The sequence below is a fragment of the Mauremys mutica genome, chromosome 1 (genome assembly GCF_020497125.1).
Source record: "Mauremys mutica isolate MM-2020 ecotype Southern chromosome 1, ASM2049712v1, whole genome shotgun sequence".
Classification (NCBI taxonomy): domain Eukaryota; kingdom Metazoa; phylum Chordata; order Testudines; family Geoemydidae; genus Mauremys; species Mauremys mutica.
Genome location: NC_059072.1, coordinates 59,495,199 through 59,514,381, shown reverse-complemented (window position 1 = coordinate 59,514,381; position 19,183 = coordinate 59,495,199). Strand labels below are relative to the sequence as shown.

Genomic DNA, 19,183 nt, shown 5'->3' with positions numbered 1-19,183 from the left:
GGGGCTGGGGGGTGGGCAAGGTTGGGGTTGCCCGGATTCTTCACACGAGGGGAGAGGGGGAATGGTTGGTTTCAGGTGAAATCACACAAGTGGCGGTGACTTTGCCAGGTTTCTGACAGTGCCTGGAGCCGCGCTACGCCCCCGTGGCTCTATTGGCAGCATCTTCCCCCCTTCGCGGATTTACTCCTCGGCTGCTGGGCCCCTTCGTGGGGCTCGTCCCCCCTCCGCAGGCTTGTTGTTGTCACGTGGCCGGGGGGCGGGCCGGGCTCAGGGGGAGGAGGCGGAAAGTTTGTGGAGCGGCTGGGGCTGGCGGGGACTGCAGCGGGCTGGGCGCTGTCTGCTTCTCCCTGCGGCCCCGGGGCATGAGCAGGACCTGCCGCCCGCGCTGAGAGCCGGCAGGTTGCGCCCGGGCGCCGTGGGCGAGAGCGGGGCGGCGGCCCAGGGAGCCCCGGCCATGAGCTGCCCGCTCCGCGCTGCCCCAGCTGCCGCGCTGGGCTTGCTGCTGCTGCTCGGCCGCCTGGCGGGGAGCTCGGCCGCCGGCTCCCCCTCGTGCCCGGCTCCGTGCCGCTGCTTCGGGGACCTGCTGGACTGCAGCCGCCTCAAGCTGAGCCGGGTGCCCGAGCGGCTCCCGCAGGGGGTGCTGCAGCTGTGAGTATCCGGCGGGGCGGCAGGGGGACCCCAGCACGGCTCCTGCGCAAGGGGGGCTGGGCATGGCCGCGGGTGGGGGGGACCCCAGCCCGCTCCGTTACCGCTCCGGGCTCCGGCAGGGTGCGGCGGCGCAGCAGCCCCCGAGTCCCCCTCAGCTCGGGGACTTGTTTCTGGGCTGGATTTGGAGGGTCTGGCCCTACAGCTGCGGGGGGAGGGGAGCTGCCTCCCGCCCTCCACGTCCGTAGTGAGTGGCGTCCCCAGCGCCCCCCTGTGCAGGCTGCAGCCCCTGCCCATCTCACGTCGGGCTCAGCCGGGGCATGGGTCACCTAGGGGAGCGTCTCACCCCGCACATGTGACCGCTGCCTTCCTTATCCATCGCCCCGCCGGCCTCCTCCTACGCAGTAGTGCTGACTTGGGGGGACGGGACTCGGGACGGGGGGGGGGGTATGGTCCCGATCACAAAATTGCCCAGAGGAGAAGGGGTGTAAGGGCCCTTTGTCACTTACAAGGCGCTGAGTGTTTTAGTGATGGAGAAAGTTTTTTATAGAGGCGAATAATGCGGGACTGGAGCTATTGGAAGTGACTTGTTCTTTCGCAAGTTGGGGCAGAGTCTGGTATCCTGCCAATAGGATGAAATAAAACTGATTCTGAATTGAAATCTAGGGGGGTTATATTGGAGGGAGGGCTGGGGAAGAAGAGAGATGCTAAGATCGAATGTCTATTTCTGTTTTAAGTTTAAAAAAAACACTAGGAAAAAAAACCTTCTATAAGAAAACAGATTGCTGATAGGCATTGAAAATAATTGGGCCCAGAAAAGTTGCATACTGCTGTTACCAGAAAAAAAAAAGTGCATTCTGGTGACGTTATCTAATGAACATTTTTTACAATTACATTTTTGCGAAGCATAGTGTATCTTTTGTCGGTAGTGTAAAATTAGCTAGTGTGGAATTTATATCCTTTCCTATTGATCTTTTTTTTTCTCTAGTAGTTTTAAGAAATGTATTAAGAAGGCAGCTTATATCAGTTATTTTAGCAAGACAAACTTGAAGACTACTTAGTAACAAATATTAAAGTGTCATATTTAGAATACTTAATTTTAGTAATGAATATTTTTGAACAAATCATAAGATACTGACATTTCCTAAAATGAAGAAAAAAATGATACAATCTGGAACCCTTTTTACATTGATTCTTAATTTCTTTTCACTCATTTGACTTCTATATTTGTCTTATTAATTTTCCATTAAATTTCAAAAACAGATAGAGATAAAGACTTTAATGTAAACAGGAAGGCTTTCAATTAGTTTTGACTAATTCTGTTCAATTGCCTCATCTGGAGGTCATGCTTCTTTACTCATGAAACATGGATGGCTGTATTGACAACATATGGAACTGAACATATGAATGACTTTGGGAGGTGAATATTTCCATGAGTAGTATTGGAAAGTATCTGTGAGAGAAAAGAAACTTAAATTTTCCTTTTGGTTGATATGGTTAAGATGTTTCAATTATATACATATTGAACAATTCATTGTTCTACCTACTGAATGTTGATCCTTCTGATTCTTTTGAGTTGTCTCAGTAAGATAAAATAAATCTTTTGACAAAACTTGTTAATATGTTAGAAAATTAGCATTCCTTTACCTTAATGCTGTTAACTTAACGTTTGAATTTAACATTACGACAAACTAAAACTAAAGGGAAAGCATAGAACCTTTAATTGGAACTTATTTCTAAACGTTGTCTTTAAAATATATGTTGTGTTAACATAAATAACCAAATGTGTTGCCTTTTGCAATTATTTTAGTGATAGGCACTAAAATAAATTAGAGAGTTTTCTGGTTAGCACAATTGGAAGTGTAAATTGTTTTTATGTAAGTTCACATTCCTTTAAAGAAGTGAGAGAAAATAAGTTCCATTTGTATAAATAAATAGGGCCTGTTGTAAGACATCCTGCTGTGATCACTCATTGGACAGCTGTGTCATTTGGTCTTAAATTCACAGGAGTACATCTTTGTAGGTGTCACCAAACCATGTGGTTTGGCTGCTTTTGTGTAAATGTTTCTTTTGTTTGTGTCAAATGCCTTAGAAGTACCCTTAGAAGTACCCTTGTTTCTTTCTTCCTTCCCTTCCCCTTAATAAGAGAGTGCAGAAATATGTGGCATTGTCTTTTACCTCCTCCTGTTTAGTATTTGGAATTTTGACTGCTCAAGGTGCAAGATTATTGGTTACCTGAAACTGAAAATTAAGTTTGAGTTAATGTGGTGATTGTTACTGCAAACTATTTACTTACAAATAGTAACAGATTTTGTGTATTTTGTTGACAAATAGAAGAAAATGTATATAATCTCGAAAGGGAGTAATTTAGTTGAAAAACTGCCAAGCCTCATTAGAAAAGATTGTAATATCCATTAGACCTAATTCTCAAGACCCTTGTGGTTCAGTGGGAGTTCTTGCTTGAGTTAGAATTTCAGGACTAAGCCCATATTGAATGTTTTCCTCTCCTCTTCTGTCTCCCTATCCCCCAATGCCTCCAAAAAGTCTACTGATATATAGTATTATGAAGTGATGGCTCGGTCCTGTCTCATTCAACTTCTCACAAAATTAATTGAATGTTGTGCAAAAAATGCTGGATTGGAGCAGACCTTATGACTACAGACAGTGAAATTAAGAAAATGAGCTTCACTGTCTGAAGGTTGAGTGTTTGCATTCTGTTACTGTGCTGTCAAAGTTGCAGTTGCTCCATTGATACAGAAGCAGCCTCATGAAATGTAGTGTAAATAGAGGACTCCGACCAGCTTTATTGGGGATTTTAAAGTAAAGTGCATCATCTTCCTTAGTGCCATCTTCACATAATTTAATGGAAGTCCATTGAAAACAGAAAACTGATAAATATTTGTAATGGCTTTGTATATAAATATCCTTAAAGTTAGATTTCAGTTTACTTCTAGCATATGTGCTTTGAGATTGAAAGAATGTTGCTTTGTTAGAATTAATGTTTCAAAGCCAGAATTGGGGGAGGGAAAGCAAATACTTGCCAGTGCTTTCGTTATTTTTAAATTCTCATTGGAATTTTAGAATATGTCTTACCAGGTTCACCTTGGAATGCCAAAGCTGTCAATGAGACAGAAGGGAGCATCTAAAAGATGGTTTCAGCTAGTGTTTGTACTGCGTTTTTAGTATTTACATTTTATAAATCCTCTAGTTCTTTACCAGAATTGCCAGAAAAAAAACTCCTTATGGTTTTCACAGCTGTTTTTCAATATTTTCCAGACTAAAACTTTAACATAGCAAGCTGATTTATGAGTCACTTTGGATCAGTGTCTTAAAAAGCCAGGCTGTAGCTGTTTTGTTTTTTAGCTTTCCTGATTTCTGCTGAATTAGCAGCTCTAAAGGCCCCAGTGGGATTGATTAAGAAGCTGTTGCTGGATTTGCATTTTAAAATTGCACTTGAGGCTCAGGTTTCTGAGTTCTCTAAGGAAGAAGATGATAATTGCAACTAAGTGTTGTAAATTAAGTTAGGGTCTAAAATTGTATTTATATAGTGTGTGAAAATGGAGAGGTACCACCTCTTCTGTATTAGGCCATCCCTTTGGTTTTTCATTACATAAATATTAACACTTTAAAGTTGCAGTTCAGCTTTCCAAAGAAGAAGCCTAGTATGAAAGATTGTTAATGCAAAAGTAACTAAATATGAATAATTTTCTTTCATAAAACAGGTTCTTAAAGGACAGGGTCAAAGAGGCTTGAAACACTGCAGCACATAAGTATTACTGTTCTGTTGCAGTATAAATTTTTAAGTGAAGAGTGGAACATATAGTTTCTACTGTCTAGTAAGAATTTCTTAAATGTAAATTTGGTGTCTATCAAGTCTCTGAATTCAGTCCCCATTACATCTTTCATGACTCTTAGAATTCCAGTAGTAAAAGTAACCATAGGAGAGATTTTCTTTCGCCATTTAATATGGTTTTAGTGTGGAGGAGAGAATCAAAAATGGAAAATATTTTGCAACCATAGTATTTAGTGTTTCCCACTCCTATTTCTAAGTGGAAATAAAAAAAAATACCAGTCCACTTGCACCTCACTTTCTTAGTGGGTTTTAATTCAAGGGCGGTAGTTAGATTTTGTGTTGGTTTTGTTTTTTTTAAAAAGTCTGTATCTTACATTTTTATGCCTAGGGCTCATGAGAAACTATAGATTTAAATTTCACCTAAAATACTTTTTCTAATTGCTAATTTTCTAACTGTAGTTGATTCACATTCAAAAGTTCTGTCTTCACTTATAGTTCACCTGCAAGGAACAAACTTCCCCATAACATTTCTAAAAAAAAAGATTAAAATTGAAACTGTGGCCTTATTAACTGCTTTTTATTTTTATTGTATGTAATGTTAAACAAAAAAAAATACACAAGTATGTGTCCTTGAGAGAGAAGGCTCAGAATTGACTGTTTTTGTTGTTACTTTTATCTCCTATTTGAAAAACTGTTGTAAGTGAATCAATGTGGAGTTTCTAGATGTATGTATTTTAAAAAGTAGATGCCACATGCAAAATTTGTGGGTATCTGCAGCATTAAAAACACAAATTTTGTTTGAAACAAAATGTAAGTTGTTACACTCACGGTTGCCTTGATAGACTCCATATGGATGTGAGCTTGAGCTATGAGTGAAAGTGTCTGGCTCCAGTGTGGTGATCATGCACAGCAGTGGTTGTAATTGCAGGATTTTTATAGTTTAAAGACTCTGCCAATTTTTTTTACATGTTATAACTCTAGCAGAACAAATCTACTCACGTCTGTTACTCTCTGGTGGGTCCTTAGGCAAACATGTTTTAAATAAACCTTTTGCAGGGTTTTTAGATGAAATGAAGAAATGCAGGTTTTAGCAGTGATGTTGAAAGCTCTTAGTTGAAATAATTGCTGATTCCTAATTCTTGTCTAATGATGATGAGCAGTAACATATTAGGCTCTAATAGCCATGACTTCATAGAATTGTGACTGTTATTTGCATACTTATCATAATCCCTACAGACAGACCAAAGCCAAATATTGAATTAAGTTTGAGGTGGTGGTGGGGAGTCCTTACTAACTCTCTTTTAAAGTAAAAAGTTTAATTCAGATCACTTTTAAAATCTATTTCTTTGTTGTAGGAGACTTCTTCAAGATTTGTTTTTGAGTGAAAGGGTGAAGATGTCAAATTAAATATATATGTGTGGTTTTTAAATGTAAAATAAGTGGATTTTTCTCAAATCTAGGGTCTGACGGATGGCTACTCTGGTTTTTTAAACAGTGAAAGAATTAATCTTCCACTTTAAGTGTGACCAACCTCATTTACAGGAGAGCTCAGTCATGCTAACAAGACTAACATTTGTAGGTTTTTGAAAATGTTAGAACTGAACTGGTTTCCCATCTTCAAGATGAAGCTCCTTAGGTGCTTAGTCCATTTGCTGTCTCTGGACACAGCATACACTGCTCACTCCAAGAGGACACATGTAGAACTTCACTGACATCATTTGCACTTTCTGATTAATAAACCATGCTAACATGAAGCCCTGTGGGGTTCTCAGTCTGGCATGGAAGAGAGCTGAATTTTATGACACAAGGTTGTTTCCTTAAATACAAGTTTTTATGCTGAAGTTCTGAGTAGGATATAGACTGGCTTTTAAATGTAGGTTGGTTTCAGTCCTATTTGTCTACTTACAGCTCCCGATACTACATATGATCAGTATTAACTTTGTGTACATGAGAATAGGATTCCAAATCAAATGAAAACATCAATTCTGTTTCATGCTTCCTTGCCTGTTGTGTCTAGGCTTTGCAAGTTGTTTTAGATTATTTGGTTAAAAACTATAAATGAAACTAACACATCCTATTCTTTTGAGCCTATATTAAAATGTAAGACTCAAGTGCAGCTCCATCTGTGAATTTCTCTTATAGTAGCCAAGAGGCTACTTTACCTACACTTTTTTTCTGTATGACATGGTTTCCTTGACAATGTATATATATGAAGCTTCCCATGGATGTTAAGACTTTTTCGTGCTATTGCCTTTTTAAAAAACGAAAGGGATTGTTCAGTCACAAAACACCACATACAAACTAAAGGCCTTTCTTTCCAGTTATTGGCAGTGGTCAAAGCATTTAAAATCACCTTCCTTGTTTTCACAAAACAATACTTGAGTGAGTTTCTATTGTAATTTTATTGGTAGCAAAACTAAAATGTAGATTAGTTAGACTACAGGTTCAGTCTAAATATGTATTATGAGAGCTAGTAAAAATATACCTGATATTTCAAAAGTAACATCTCATCTATTTTTGTAATCTCCTAGGGACTTAAGTCACAACAGATTATCTTCAATCAAAGCCAGTTCCTTGAGTCACCTTCATAGTCTTCGAGAAATGTAAGTGATTTGTGTGTGTTTGGGTATAAAAATGTACTTTTCTGTAAGGATGGCTCTCTGAGAGACAAAGGTGTGTGCTCTTATAGTGCTGTGTGCTGCAATAAGTGAGTTTATAATTAACTTTGAATTTTAGGGGGTATTCAGCAATTTAACATATATAGCATATGCACTCCTTGTTTATGTTGCAACAGACTTTCTTTTTTGATCTCAACAGAAAACTGAACAATAATGAATTGGAGACCATACCTAATCTGGGACCAGTCTCTGCAAATATTACTCTTCTGTCCTTGTAAGTAGACTTTGATGGTGCTCTTTCTAACTGTAAAGATGAAAAAAATAGTGGAAATTTGCATTGATGTTAAAGTTAAAAAAACTGGAAGTTTCTCAGATTGTGGCTGGGAAGTTGCTTATATGATGTTGCATCAGGTTATTTTAAAATATATATGTGTATGTACACAGACGCTTGTGTGGGTACACACAAAAAATTAAACTTAATCCTAGTAGTTTTTGATGCTTCCCTAAGATATAGACAAACTGTATTAGTAGTATTAATTTGTATTGTGGTAGTGCCTGCAGGCCCCAACCGCAGTCAGGACTCTGTTGTGCTAGGCACTGTACAAACACTAGTAACTAGCATGCAAAAACTTGTATAATGCAGGCCTTCAAAACAAAAGTTTGTGTCTCTTGGGTGAAATTCTGCCTTCTATTGATGTCCGTGACAAAACTCCCATTGACATTAGTGGACCAAGGATTTCACTCCTTAATTTTAGGACACATATATGATATGTAGACTAGGATTCAGAATAAATCATGTGCCAGTAACTTTGCTACAGCTTGTTTGGTCTATCGAGTGTGTGAGAAAGAGAGACAGAATTATTTCCTGTTATTGCAGATGTTACACAAGCTTTTGTTTGGTTTAGTTTGCATGCGATATGTTTATAATGAACCATCATATTACTAAAAGTATGTCACCTGCGCTCAAAGGCAGAATTTTTACATTCAGGAAAAGTAGATATCAAGTTAAAATGAAGGGACTCAAAACAGAGATGACTTGATTTTCATTTCAATGGGAAACTTGCATAACACTTATATTTTCTTTTCTGTTCATGGCTTTTGATCAGCTTTCATAAAATGTGTGTATGAGGATACTTAAAATAGTAATGTCTAACTACATTTTAATTATTTTTTCATAAACTGTCCAATACCGACATACTAAAACATGGGTATTTAGCTGAGGGGTTTACAAGCAGGATTTTTTAGTGTTAAAGCAGTGTTGTTTAGCCCTACTCTTAATACAGATTGCAAGCTGCCTTGCAGAAGAGGCCTCTGAAGAGTTAAAACAATACAGTACATTTTGGGAAGCTGTTCAATTAATTAAATTGATCACTATTCAATTGCTTACATCTGGTGATTTATAGGGGGTTTGTTTTTACTCTGATCCTAGGTCAGCTAAGTCAGCTGGTGCAGCCGCTGTGTCTGCACTGCTCTGTTTGAATAAGAATTAGGTGACATTTGATACTGATGTGGTTTTTCTACAGATCAAAATCAGAAAAGAATGAAAGAAAAAGCAGATGGTGTCTGACAAATAACTACTGAATTTAAACACACTATCTACTTTCATATTACATTAGTGTTGACGCTTTTTTACAGTGACACATCATTCTATAGTTTAATCATTGTAGTCTGTTTACCATGAGATTAGAAACCTTTGCATAATAAAGCATTAGAAATCTTTCCTGTCTTGTTTCAAAATGTATGCAAAGTTGAGAATTTGTCCTAAAGCATCCTCAACCCCTTTCCATGGAAATTAAACTCTAATTCAGAGGAACCTAAAATTATCCTTCTGCAGCTGTGAAAAGAATTTTTTGATAAAATGAATTAATCCAGCCGCAGTTGGATATTTGTCCCATAACCATGGATCACTAGCTTAGTTTAGTTTACCCACCTGGCCAAACATGGAGAAATCTTTATTAGATTTGATTTGTGCACTGTGTTCTGATTTTAATTTTAAAGTACCCCTTAAAAGTGTTTCAGCTGCCATGCACTGAAGGTATTGCTTGGGAGCTGGCTTGTTGCCATTCTGCTTTGAAGCCCATGCCATGCCTATGTATGATGTCAGGAAACTCCTGAGTATGCTCAGTGGAGCTGAATTAAAGTTACTAATGTTTACCATATACCTCATGACTACTGTGGAGAATCATTGGAATTAGAAATGGAAGAGACCTATTAAGCCATCTAGTGCATTCCACTATCAGTGTAAGACCAATTTGTAGAGCATATTATGTAATGCTCTGTTGGAATGGGTAGTCAGAAAAGAAAGCTAGAGAATGGTATTTCATGGTTCAGGGGGAAAAATTCTCTTGCCCCCAAGGTTTTTCCCCCAAAAGACACCTCACAAACTAGGGATTGTTAATGGCGCAGAGGGTCACAACTTCATTAAATAAACTAGCATGTAAATAAACAGAGGAATGGACATACTCTTTGCAGCAGTGGATGGCTGTAGCTGGTTGGTAGGTCTATAAAAGAATGTACAAGAATGATAAAAGATATATCATTATCACACATCAACACATATATTAGTCTAATGGCATAATTTTTGTTGTTAGAGATAAAGAAAGAAACAGAATACTGCTTGACTTTTTTTCTCATAGACTTTAAGGTCAGAAGGGACCATTATGATCATCTAGTCTGACCTCCTGCACAATGCAGGCCACAGAATCTCACCCACCCATCCTAAATTCAGTTTGTAGTGCTGGCAGTTTTGGGGGAAAAAAAAAACAAAACAAAAAACCCAATCTCATAAACTGAACTAATTTGATTTATATAAGTCAGTGGAAGAGAACAATATACAGCAGTATGATGTAACTTTTTAAAGATGGTTTTCAGAGACTGCTTGAAGCAAACTTCTGATGAACTCTTTAGGATCTTAGTTTTCATGGAAAAAGGAGATTGTGAAATCTTCCCAATGCAAACAACTATTGTGTTCCTTAGTCTTGGATCTGACTCTCAATAGCAGAAAAAAGGGCGTGTTAATTTACCTAAATGGGCGTTCTCCTTCTGAAGCTTGATTTGATTACATTTCTTACAAGATGCGCACAAAAGCTAGCCAGCTTGTTCAACAAGTCTTTTAGGAATGCTGCGTAGGGTGCCTTGATACGCTTTTCTTTCCTTGCCAGACTATAATGGCCCAGGATCTCTCTTCGAAGCAGTGGAAACTTCTCCTCCCTAGCAACTGTTAGTACAGTTCTGGAACCTTAAAATTCTACAGAGTGAATTCCACAGAGGGTATGTCTATAAGTACAGTGCGGCAGTGGTGCAGCTGTACTGATACAGGTGTGCCGCTACAGCACATCTGGAGAAGGCACTCTATGCTTACAGGAGAGAGCTCTCCCGTTGGCATAAAAAAAACACCTCTGTGAGCAGCAGAAGGTGTGTCGGTGGGAGAAGCTCTCTCTCTCTGACATAGTGCTGTGCACACAAGTGTTTATGTTGGTATAACTTATGTCGCTCAGAGGGTGGAATAGTCACACTGCTGAGCAACATAAATTTAGCTGACATAGCCTGAGTAACAGATGCTCCCTAAGCTGCAGGGCATGTACAGTCCTAAGGGCTTGATAGGCAATGTAAGTCTTGACTTAACTAACACTGACTCACGTAACTGCTGAAGAATATACTCAAAATGTCTAGTAAATGCCCTTGTGTGGCATAACAGGACATTACTTGGCACACTGTGATGTTCCTTGAGAAATTCCTGAGGGGACCTTATATCAGCAGTAGCATCTCTTTAACCAAACTGTTTCAGGTTTGGTTTTTGAAAAAAATGATCATGGTTTAAACCAGGGGTCTCAAACTCTAATGACCACAAGGGCCACGTGAGGTCTAGTGCATTGGCCCGAGGGCCGCATCACTGACACCCCTTCCATGAGGCCCTGCCCCTGCCTCGCCTCTTCCCACACCTTCCCTGCCCCTTTCCACCCCCTTCCTCAAAGTCCCCACCCCAACGCTGCCCCTTCCCTGTCACCAGGGGGTGCAGGAGGGGTGCAGGGTGTGGCAGGAGCTCAGGGCAGGGATTGAGGTGCAGGAGGTGTGCAGGGGGCTCAGGGCAGGGAGTTGGTGTGTAGGGTGCAAGAGGGGTGAAGGATGTGGCAGGTAGCTCAGGGCAGGGAGTGCAGGAGGCGTGCGGGGTGCGGCAGGGGGCTCAGGGCAGGGAGTTGGGGTGCGGCAGGGGGCTCAGGGCAGGGAGTTGGGGTGCAGGAGGAGTGCGGGGTGCGGCAGGGGGCTCAGGGCAGGGAGTTGGGGTGCAGGAGGAGTGCGGGGTGCGGCAGGGGGCTCAGGGCAGGGAGTTGGGGTGCAGGAGGAGTGCGGGGTGTGGCAGGGGGCTCAGGGCAGGGAGTTGGGTGCAGGAGGGGTGAGGGATGCAGCAGGTAGCTCAGGGCAGGGAGTGCAGGAGGCGTGTGGGGTGCAGCGGGGGGCTCAGGGCAGGGAGTTGGGTGCAGGAGGAGTGCGGGGTGCGGCAGGGGGCTCAGGGCAGGGAGTTGGGCGCAGGAGGGGTGTGGGGTGCGGCAGGGGGCTCAGGGCAGGGAGTTGGGCGCAGGAGGGGTGCGGGGTGCGGCAGGGGGCTCAGGGCAGGGAGTTGGGCGCAGGAGGGGTGCGGGGTGTGGCAGGGGGCTCAGGGCAGGGAGTTGGGCGCAGGAGGGGTTCAGGGTGCAAGCTCTGGCCCGGCGCCAGTTACCTAGAGCGGCTCTGGGATGGCAGCGGCGTGCATCGGGGCCAGGGCAGGCTCCTGGCCCTACGCTGTGCCATGCCGTTCCGCTCCGCTCTAGGAAGCAGCCGGAACCACGGCCCCTGGGGGAGCGGGGTTGGGCACAGGGCTCTGCTGCTGCTCCTCCAGGTACCTCCCATGAAGCTCCCATTGGCCGCGGTTCCCTGTTCCCAGCCAATGGGAGCTGAGTGGGGTGGTACCTTGAAGAAGCAACGCAGGAGCCCTCTGCCTCCTTCCCCCTCCCCTCCGGCCCAAAGGGACGTGATGCCCGCCACTTAAGGGAGTGGCGCGGGGCTCGCGGCGCAACAGGGGGAAATCCCATGGGCCGGATTCAGCCCACAGGTTGTAGTTTGCACACCCCTGGCCTGGAGGTAGGCAGAGGGGCAGGGGGGTACGGGGAGCTTGGTGAGCCAGACAGAAGAGTCCCGCGGGCTGCGTGTTTGAGACCCCTGGTTTAAACCAAAAATGGAACTGACTTCTCTGACCTACTCTTGGTTGTTTCTGACTCTTCAGATTACACATACAATATCATTTATTTTTCTGCAGGAGAAAAAATGAGCTCTACATCAATTCAGTCCCTAGTTTCCTGCAAATTTGGGTAATCCAAAACTAACACATACTTCTAGTCACTAGAATTTAATTATTAAATATGTAATGTTAACTCAATACAATGTAAACATTTTTTGGGTATACTGGATTTAACAACTACCACAAATATTTACACTGGCTATACATAGTAATATAGTCTCATTTATCTATCCCTAGAACTAAAATATTTTAGATGTTTCCTTATTTGCATTCCTCAAATGCTTGTAAAGCCAGTTACAACTAACATAGGACTGTTTTTAAAACTTGTGATAGTTTCATGCTACAAAACTTTGCAATTCTGGGGAAAAAAGCAAGTTGTTTTAAGTATTGCGGGTTGTTGATCACTTATTTGCTATTTTGTCAAGCTTAGAAGTGAATGCTAAATGCCCCAACAGTTAGAGACATCTTTGAATAAAATTTAAATAAGTTTTTGTTCTGAGTCACCTAAATACTGTACTTCTGGTTCTTGCTCTACATGGCAACCTAAAGTCGACTAAACTGATGGTGTCATATTAATCCTGGGGAGATTTAGTGCGGGAGAAGGGACCTGATAAATGAGTGAGGTGGTGCGTAGGTTAAAACTAAAGGGAACACGATTTGCCAGCTAACACAACCACGCTGTTGTGTGGATGCAGGTTAGCAACGCTCAAGTGCTTCTAGCCCTCCAATGTGTTCCCACATTTTCCCTGCCCGCCATGCCCAGAAAGGCAGATAAGTTTTCCCGCAGTTCACTGGAAAAGAATTAATAAAATAGCCCAGCTTACTACATTAAGGATGTGCACCCCACAATCTGTGTTTTTTCTCAGTGTGACTGAGATAGGTTAACTGGAGAGAAGTAATATGAGTGTTGATTTGAGCTAACTCTGCAGTAACTACGTAGCCAGAGTCTTGCATGACTTTTTAATGCTCAATTCTGTACCTAATGTGGGATGAACTTTGAAATTAAAAAGTGCAAAAACATACAGGTAATCAGTTTTTAAAAAGTCACTTGTCCTTCATAGCATGAGTCCATTCTCTAGAAGAGCCTTATGGTTCATAATGATTACTTAGGTTGGTATAACTTTAATCCCAGGGGATGACAAACTACTTAATATGTAGCTAAGAACACTTGAAGCTACTTCTGGGGTGACACATGATTGTTTCAGTGTATAACAACATTATAAAGCAGTTCAAGAAAGGAAGGAAATTATACCATATCCAACACAATGGGCACTATACAATAGGGAAATTTTAGGCATGTGAGATATAATTTGGCCTCAGCACCAGGGTATAATAATTTCCATGTGTTTGAAAAAAGTATAATGTGATACTTAATTACCACAAGTGGTTAGGGACCTCTCTCTTTATATATTAATATTGTCTGAAAAATTAACTTTCATTGGTTTCAGTACTCCCTCATAAGGAAGAGGGCCTTCTGTGAAATTGCAACACTTCTGCAACACCTATGTTTTCTTTGAAGATATCAAAAATATTGACCAAACTGGAGTCTACTTTATTTATGGAATCATATAAAATACAACCTATGGTGTTACACGTATGATGTCACCAGCATAGGTCATCCTTCAGTACCTCAGAAAATGAAAGGCAGGTTTCAGTATCTTTGGAGACCCTGAAAGACCTTTATTGTGTTGGGATACTGGGGGTATTTTTTTGCCTTAAACCTATTATATCTAAACTTCCAAATAAACTTTGAGCTTCCAAAAAAAAAAAAAAGATGGGGGAGGAGAAGAAGAAATACATCAGATTTATAAGCTAAGACCCAAAAATGTGAAGGGTCTTTCAGGGACTCACAAGCCATTGATATATTGTATAAGGGCTATTGTCTCTCACAATAAGGAAACTACACATTCTGAGATGTGTATTCCATATAGCTTGAAAGACTCCAATTAGAATATCTTAAAATAATGAAGTCTGAAATCTTAGTGAAATTCTTTAAGTAGTAAGCTTAGATTATTTTTTTAAATTTTGTACAGAGCTGACAAGTTCAGATGGAAAAATTCTTGTAACAACCATTGTTAATCACTGACCTGTACCGAACAAAAATCAAGTTTGTCTAAAGCTAGACTGGAAAATTTAAAGTTCTGACAAAATATGTGAAGTAATTTGTATACTTTTCTATGTCTTTAGTGTCTCTATAGTATTGGCAGGAATGAGAAAATACTTGATTCAAGTGGAATAATATTTCTTCTAATATAGAACTTGTGAAAAGTGCCATATAGACAACTCTAGAGAGAGTGAAATATTTTGTTTTATATCCATAGGATAGGTTCAGAATGGACTGCATCAGCTAGACAATTTGTCAGACTAGTATATTAAAAACATTCTTCAACCATGTTCTGGGCAAGCTACCTTTAGGAGGAGGTTCAACACATTAAATACCATGGCCATTCAATTCTGAGCTTTGTGATGGCCCAATCAGGTGTCAGTATTGATGGAAGTTCTTGTGATGTAGCCACTTGTTTTTACTAGGCACTAGACTGAAACCACATGGTCATTTTTCTAAAGGTCATCAGACAGCCTTCAGACTGCAATTACTTTGAATGCATGACCCAGAGTTGAAAGATTGTGCATCCACAGATTGCCTCATTACCAGTGTGCTTGACAATGTTCAGTATTAAAACAAAATCCCTTGCATTCCAGATAGTTTTGTTAAAATAAGAGCTTTAGATCAGTTTACCGAATGCACTGAAATTGAATTTAAATACAAACATTTTATTTTTATACATATTACTTACTTTTGGGAAAATTACTTTTGCTGATTTGTACTATTGTGTGTATGTTGTTATTTTTAGTCATATCTCTCTCTCTGATCACAGAGGTCGGAAGGTTTAGTTGGTTGACAAAACTGTTCCAACTTTCTTGGCCCAGATCAAGTTGAGAGTTCTACTTTCTGGTCAGCTGCTCTAAAATTTGTCTAATGGTTTTGTTAACCTAAAAGCTAAAATCAATTGCTGTGTTGGAAAAATGTAAAATTATTCTATTTTGATTGCAATAAAATTTTTTGCAGCACTCAATTTTTTTTTAAATATTGTCTCAGTTGCTCAGCTTTATAAATGTATATTCAGAGAGAAAAATTCTAGAAAGCTGTGATGGATCAAAATAATGAGTTCTATAAAGGTGTTTTTTCTCTCATTGCTTATCTAGCCTGTGTAAACTTTCAAGGCGTCTTTAGGTTTCAGTCTTTATCAGGCCCAGTGAGTGACTCTTGTGAAATTTAAAAATAAGTTGACATCAGTATGGAGACTAAGCTTTGACTAGGAGGAGCCAAGGTTCATCTTTGCACATGTTGGATGTTTTTCTGCTATCTTGCCTCATTGCCATTGATTCTGACTTTAGCTATCACCAAAGTCTCATCAGTGGGCCGTGCACTTAAATCCTTTTTGGATTACACATTCAGATGACAAGGGAACCAGTTACAACACGATTGTTTCTTGAGATGGTTAAAGCAATTGCTCCATTATGTGATGTAGATAGGACCTAACTATGTTTTGGCAATTTGAATTTTGCCACATTCTCTGGTATTTTAAGCATGTCAGTGGACAAAAGTATAACAAAGTTCTCTCTGCATATGAGGATTTTAGAGTGCTTGGGGCCTTTGATGCTATCAACCTAGCCATCTAATCTAAAAAGGTATTTATCCTTTAGCTAGCCTTTTAACTCTTAAAAATGGAGAAGAAAAGCTGTTTCTTATCTGTAAGACGTTTTTTGTTTAAATCGGTTAAACAAGTTGCCTGATGTATAGCTAAAAGCGCATAAATTGTCCAAGGTTAGTCGGTTTAATTCTTCTGGCTAAAATGAATTTTTAAGGGCCAGGTCCCGTTACTGGGAAGAATGAAAAATGGCTTCTCTTGAGGATTACTGGATGGTTTACTAGCTAGCTATTTTCATCCTTGCTTCCATGTTAAAAACCATATGGCAATCAATCAAAAGTTCACATAATTTCAAAGTATTTGTGTTACTGATTGCCTAGATAGAATACTTGAACAATGTTCTTCAGGCATTAGAACTTGCATTGTCTCATCCAGGTCCTGATTCATTGAAATACAGCATTCTTAAACATGCCTAACTTTAAATGCCTGGGTAGTCCTACTAATTCCAGTGAGATTTCTCATGTGCTTAAAGTAAATTGTGTGCTTAAGTGCTTTACTGAACTATGTCTCTAATCTAAGTAACCTCCTCTGAATGTTTGAAGATGATCTTATACTACTACTCTATGTCCATTTCTTAAATAGAGATGGAAATGTGAGTTAAATATTTGTTTTAAGACAATGGCCATTATGCTCCACGATCTTATTCTCAAATGAAATTACACAAATTTAAGAAAACATACAGAATAGTTTATCCACCTCCACACTTGCTCAAATGTAGTGTAATGGGCAATGTGAAGGGGCAATGTTTGAATCAGGGTGGCAATTTGATGCATCTTTGGCTATGACTTAATGAGAGAATCTTAACAAATGCCTAAAGCAGGAGGACAAAATCATCAAAGATGACTGTCTGGAGGGGATAGGTGTCAGGGGGATCCAGGGCAACAAACTGGCAGGAACCCACCTCTTTGCCATCTTGCAATAGCAAAGGCATGGATCAGTGCACATTCCAAAGGTTATCTTTACAAGTACACCTCTACCCCGCTATAACGTGGTCCTCAAGAGCCAAAAAATCTCACCGCCTTATAGGTGAGACTGCGTTATATCGGGTTTGGTATGCTGGTATGTCATGCCGGACTGGACTGGCTTCCCCGGCGGTGATTTAAAGGGCCTGGTGCTCCAGCTGCTGCAGGGAGCCCAAGGCCCTTTAAATCACCGCCTGAGCCCAGCTGCCAGAGCTAGGATGACCAGATGAGAGACATGAAATATCGGGAGGTGGAAGGGGGGGGTCGCTGGTGGAGCAAAAGGGGGGTGGGGAAGAGCCGGCGGCATAGGAAAAATTGGTGGGGGCTGAGCACCCACTGGCAGCTCCCCCCCCCCCCCCACCGCACCAGCTCACCTCCACCTCCCCTGAGCGGGCTGTCGCGTCCTGCTTCTCCCCCACTCCTGGTGCTTGCGCTGCCATACAGCTGATTCACGCAAGCCTGGGAGGGAGGGGGAGAGGGAGGAATGCGGTGTACTTGGGGAAGAGGCGGGGCCAGGGCTGGGATTTGGGTAGGGATCCAATGGGACAGGGAGGGAGCGGAGTCGGGGCGGGGCCAGGGCTGAGTTGGGAGTATGAGCCCCCTCCACCTGTGCGCCGGAGTGCAAAATATTGGGACAATTCGCATCCCGACCGAACAATGGTCGGGACGTGGGACAAACAAGTAAATATTGGGACAGTCCTGACGTCTGGTCACCCTAGCCAGAGCCCCGGTGGGGATAAGGGCCTGGTGCTCCAGCTCCTGCTATTTGCTAGATAATGGCATTGTCTCAAAGCCAGAATGTCAGATGAAAGCAGAGGATTAGGATATGTAGGCTTTCTGGAAGAGCTTTGTTTAGAAGAGGGACTCAAGAAGAAGAGGTTAGAGCCATGTCAGACTGGGTTTCAGGCATGGCGTGACTTGGAGAAAATCCCAAGAATGAGAGTGATTGTGAACAGTGAGTGATGTGGCAAAGGTTGTGAGCAAAGATGTAGACAGGAGCTAGGTTTTGCAGTCACTTAAATTCAATGTGGTGAACAAGGGGAAAGAAAAAAATTTGAAGAGGAACTGGGTATGATCAGAGTGGCAAACAAGGACGATGGATTTTTTTTTTGTAGCAGCAATTTGGATAGATTGAATGGCAGGAGAAGGAAGACGTGTCTGGAAGATGACAACTTGTCGTAGCTGAGGTATAAAATAAACAGAGCCAAGACAAGGACTTTTGCAAAGATAACAGAGGATATCAAGTAGATTTCTGAGATATTATAGAGGGAAAAACTGTCACGATTTAGTGAGTGTTAGTGTTGGAGGACAAAGTGAATTTAAAAATTAGTATGAGGCTGCAGGTGTAAGGAATGGGGAGGATATTAATTTCAGTGGTGATAAAAAGAGAGGAAAGATGATGAATTCATTTGCTGCCATGTTAAATTTTACTTGATGGTGGGGCATCTAGGAAGAAGTGTCAGATGAGCCCGAATGGAGCGGGGCAAGGTCTGGGTGAGATGGTAGATGTGGTCTCCCAGGAATAAGGCATTAAAAGGAGAAGTGAAGATACAGCCCTAACAAACCCTGGCAGGGAGTGGGAAGAAAAGGAGCCCCAAGACACGCAAAAGAAGCCCCAAGACACGCTCAAGGAGCAGGTGGAGACTGGAGGTGGACATAGAACCAGGGGAAAGCACACTGTCTCAAGCTCAGAGAGAGGATAGTTTGTGAAAGGGAGCAATCTACCGTGTGGGGAAATGAAGAGCTGTTGCTACTTAGTGTTAAGTCAGTGGTGACTGACAAAAGCAGCTTCAGTGGAGTGGGGAAAGGGTGGCACCAGATTGTAGTTTAGCAAGGGAAAAGTTAATATTGTAGTAAAGCGTTGCTTTCTCTGATAGGATAAGGGAAAAACAAAACAATCCCCCACCCCCATATTTTCACCCTTTCTTCTCTGGACACTTTTCCTGGAATATATCATTTCATAGCTCCTTTCCCTTCCTCCCCTCATCCGTGCCTGGCTTGGGCATCAGTTTCCCTTCCAGAAACTCATGGCCACTCACATGACATCCTCTCTGCCCCTTCCTTCCTTCCTAGGAAGGAGCCAGGGTCATTCAGTAGATTAGCATGAGAAAGGAGGGGACTTAATGTTAATTTTGTACTTTTTGTGCCTAGATACCACACATACAGGCATAATAAATGCA

At 41.6% G+C, this 19,183-nt stretch overlaps 1 protein-coding gene across 2 annotated transcripts in view; it reads left to right on the top strand.

Moving 5' to 3' along the window:
- The first annotated feature begins 372 nt into the window (after nucleotides 1-372).
- Nucleotides 373-19,183, top strand: part of LRIG3 (leucine rich repeats and immunoglobulin like domains 3) — a 51,720-nt gene continuing 32,909 nt past the window's right edge. Inside the window, exons 1-3 of one of the 2 annotated variants that reach the window (XR_006576196.1) lie at nucleotides 373-648; nucleotides 6,970-7,041; nucleotides 7,256-7,330. Coding sequence is in view for 1 of the 2 variants with exons in the window: in XM_045001814.1 (XP_044857749.1) it covers nucleotides 455-648; nucleotides 6,970-7,041; nucleotides 7,256-7,330 (341 nt within the window). In the remaining variant the exon portion in view is untranslated. The remainder of the gene's footprint in view (nucleotides 649-6,969; nucleotides 7,042-7,255; nucleotides 7,331-19,183) is intronic. The other variant, XM_045001814.1, reaches the window with a different exon arrangement.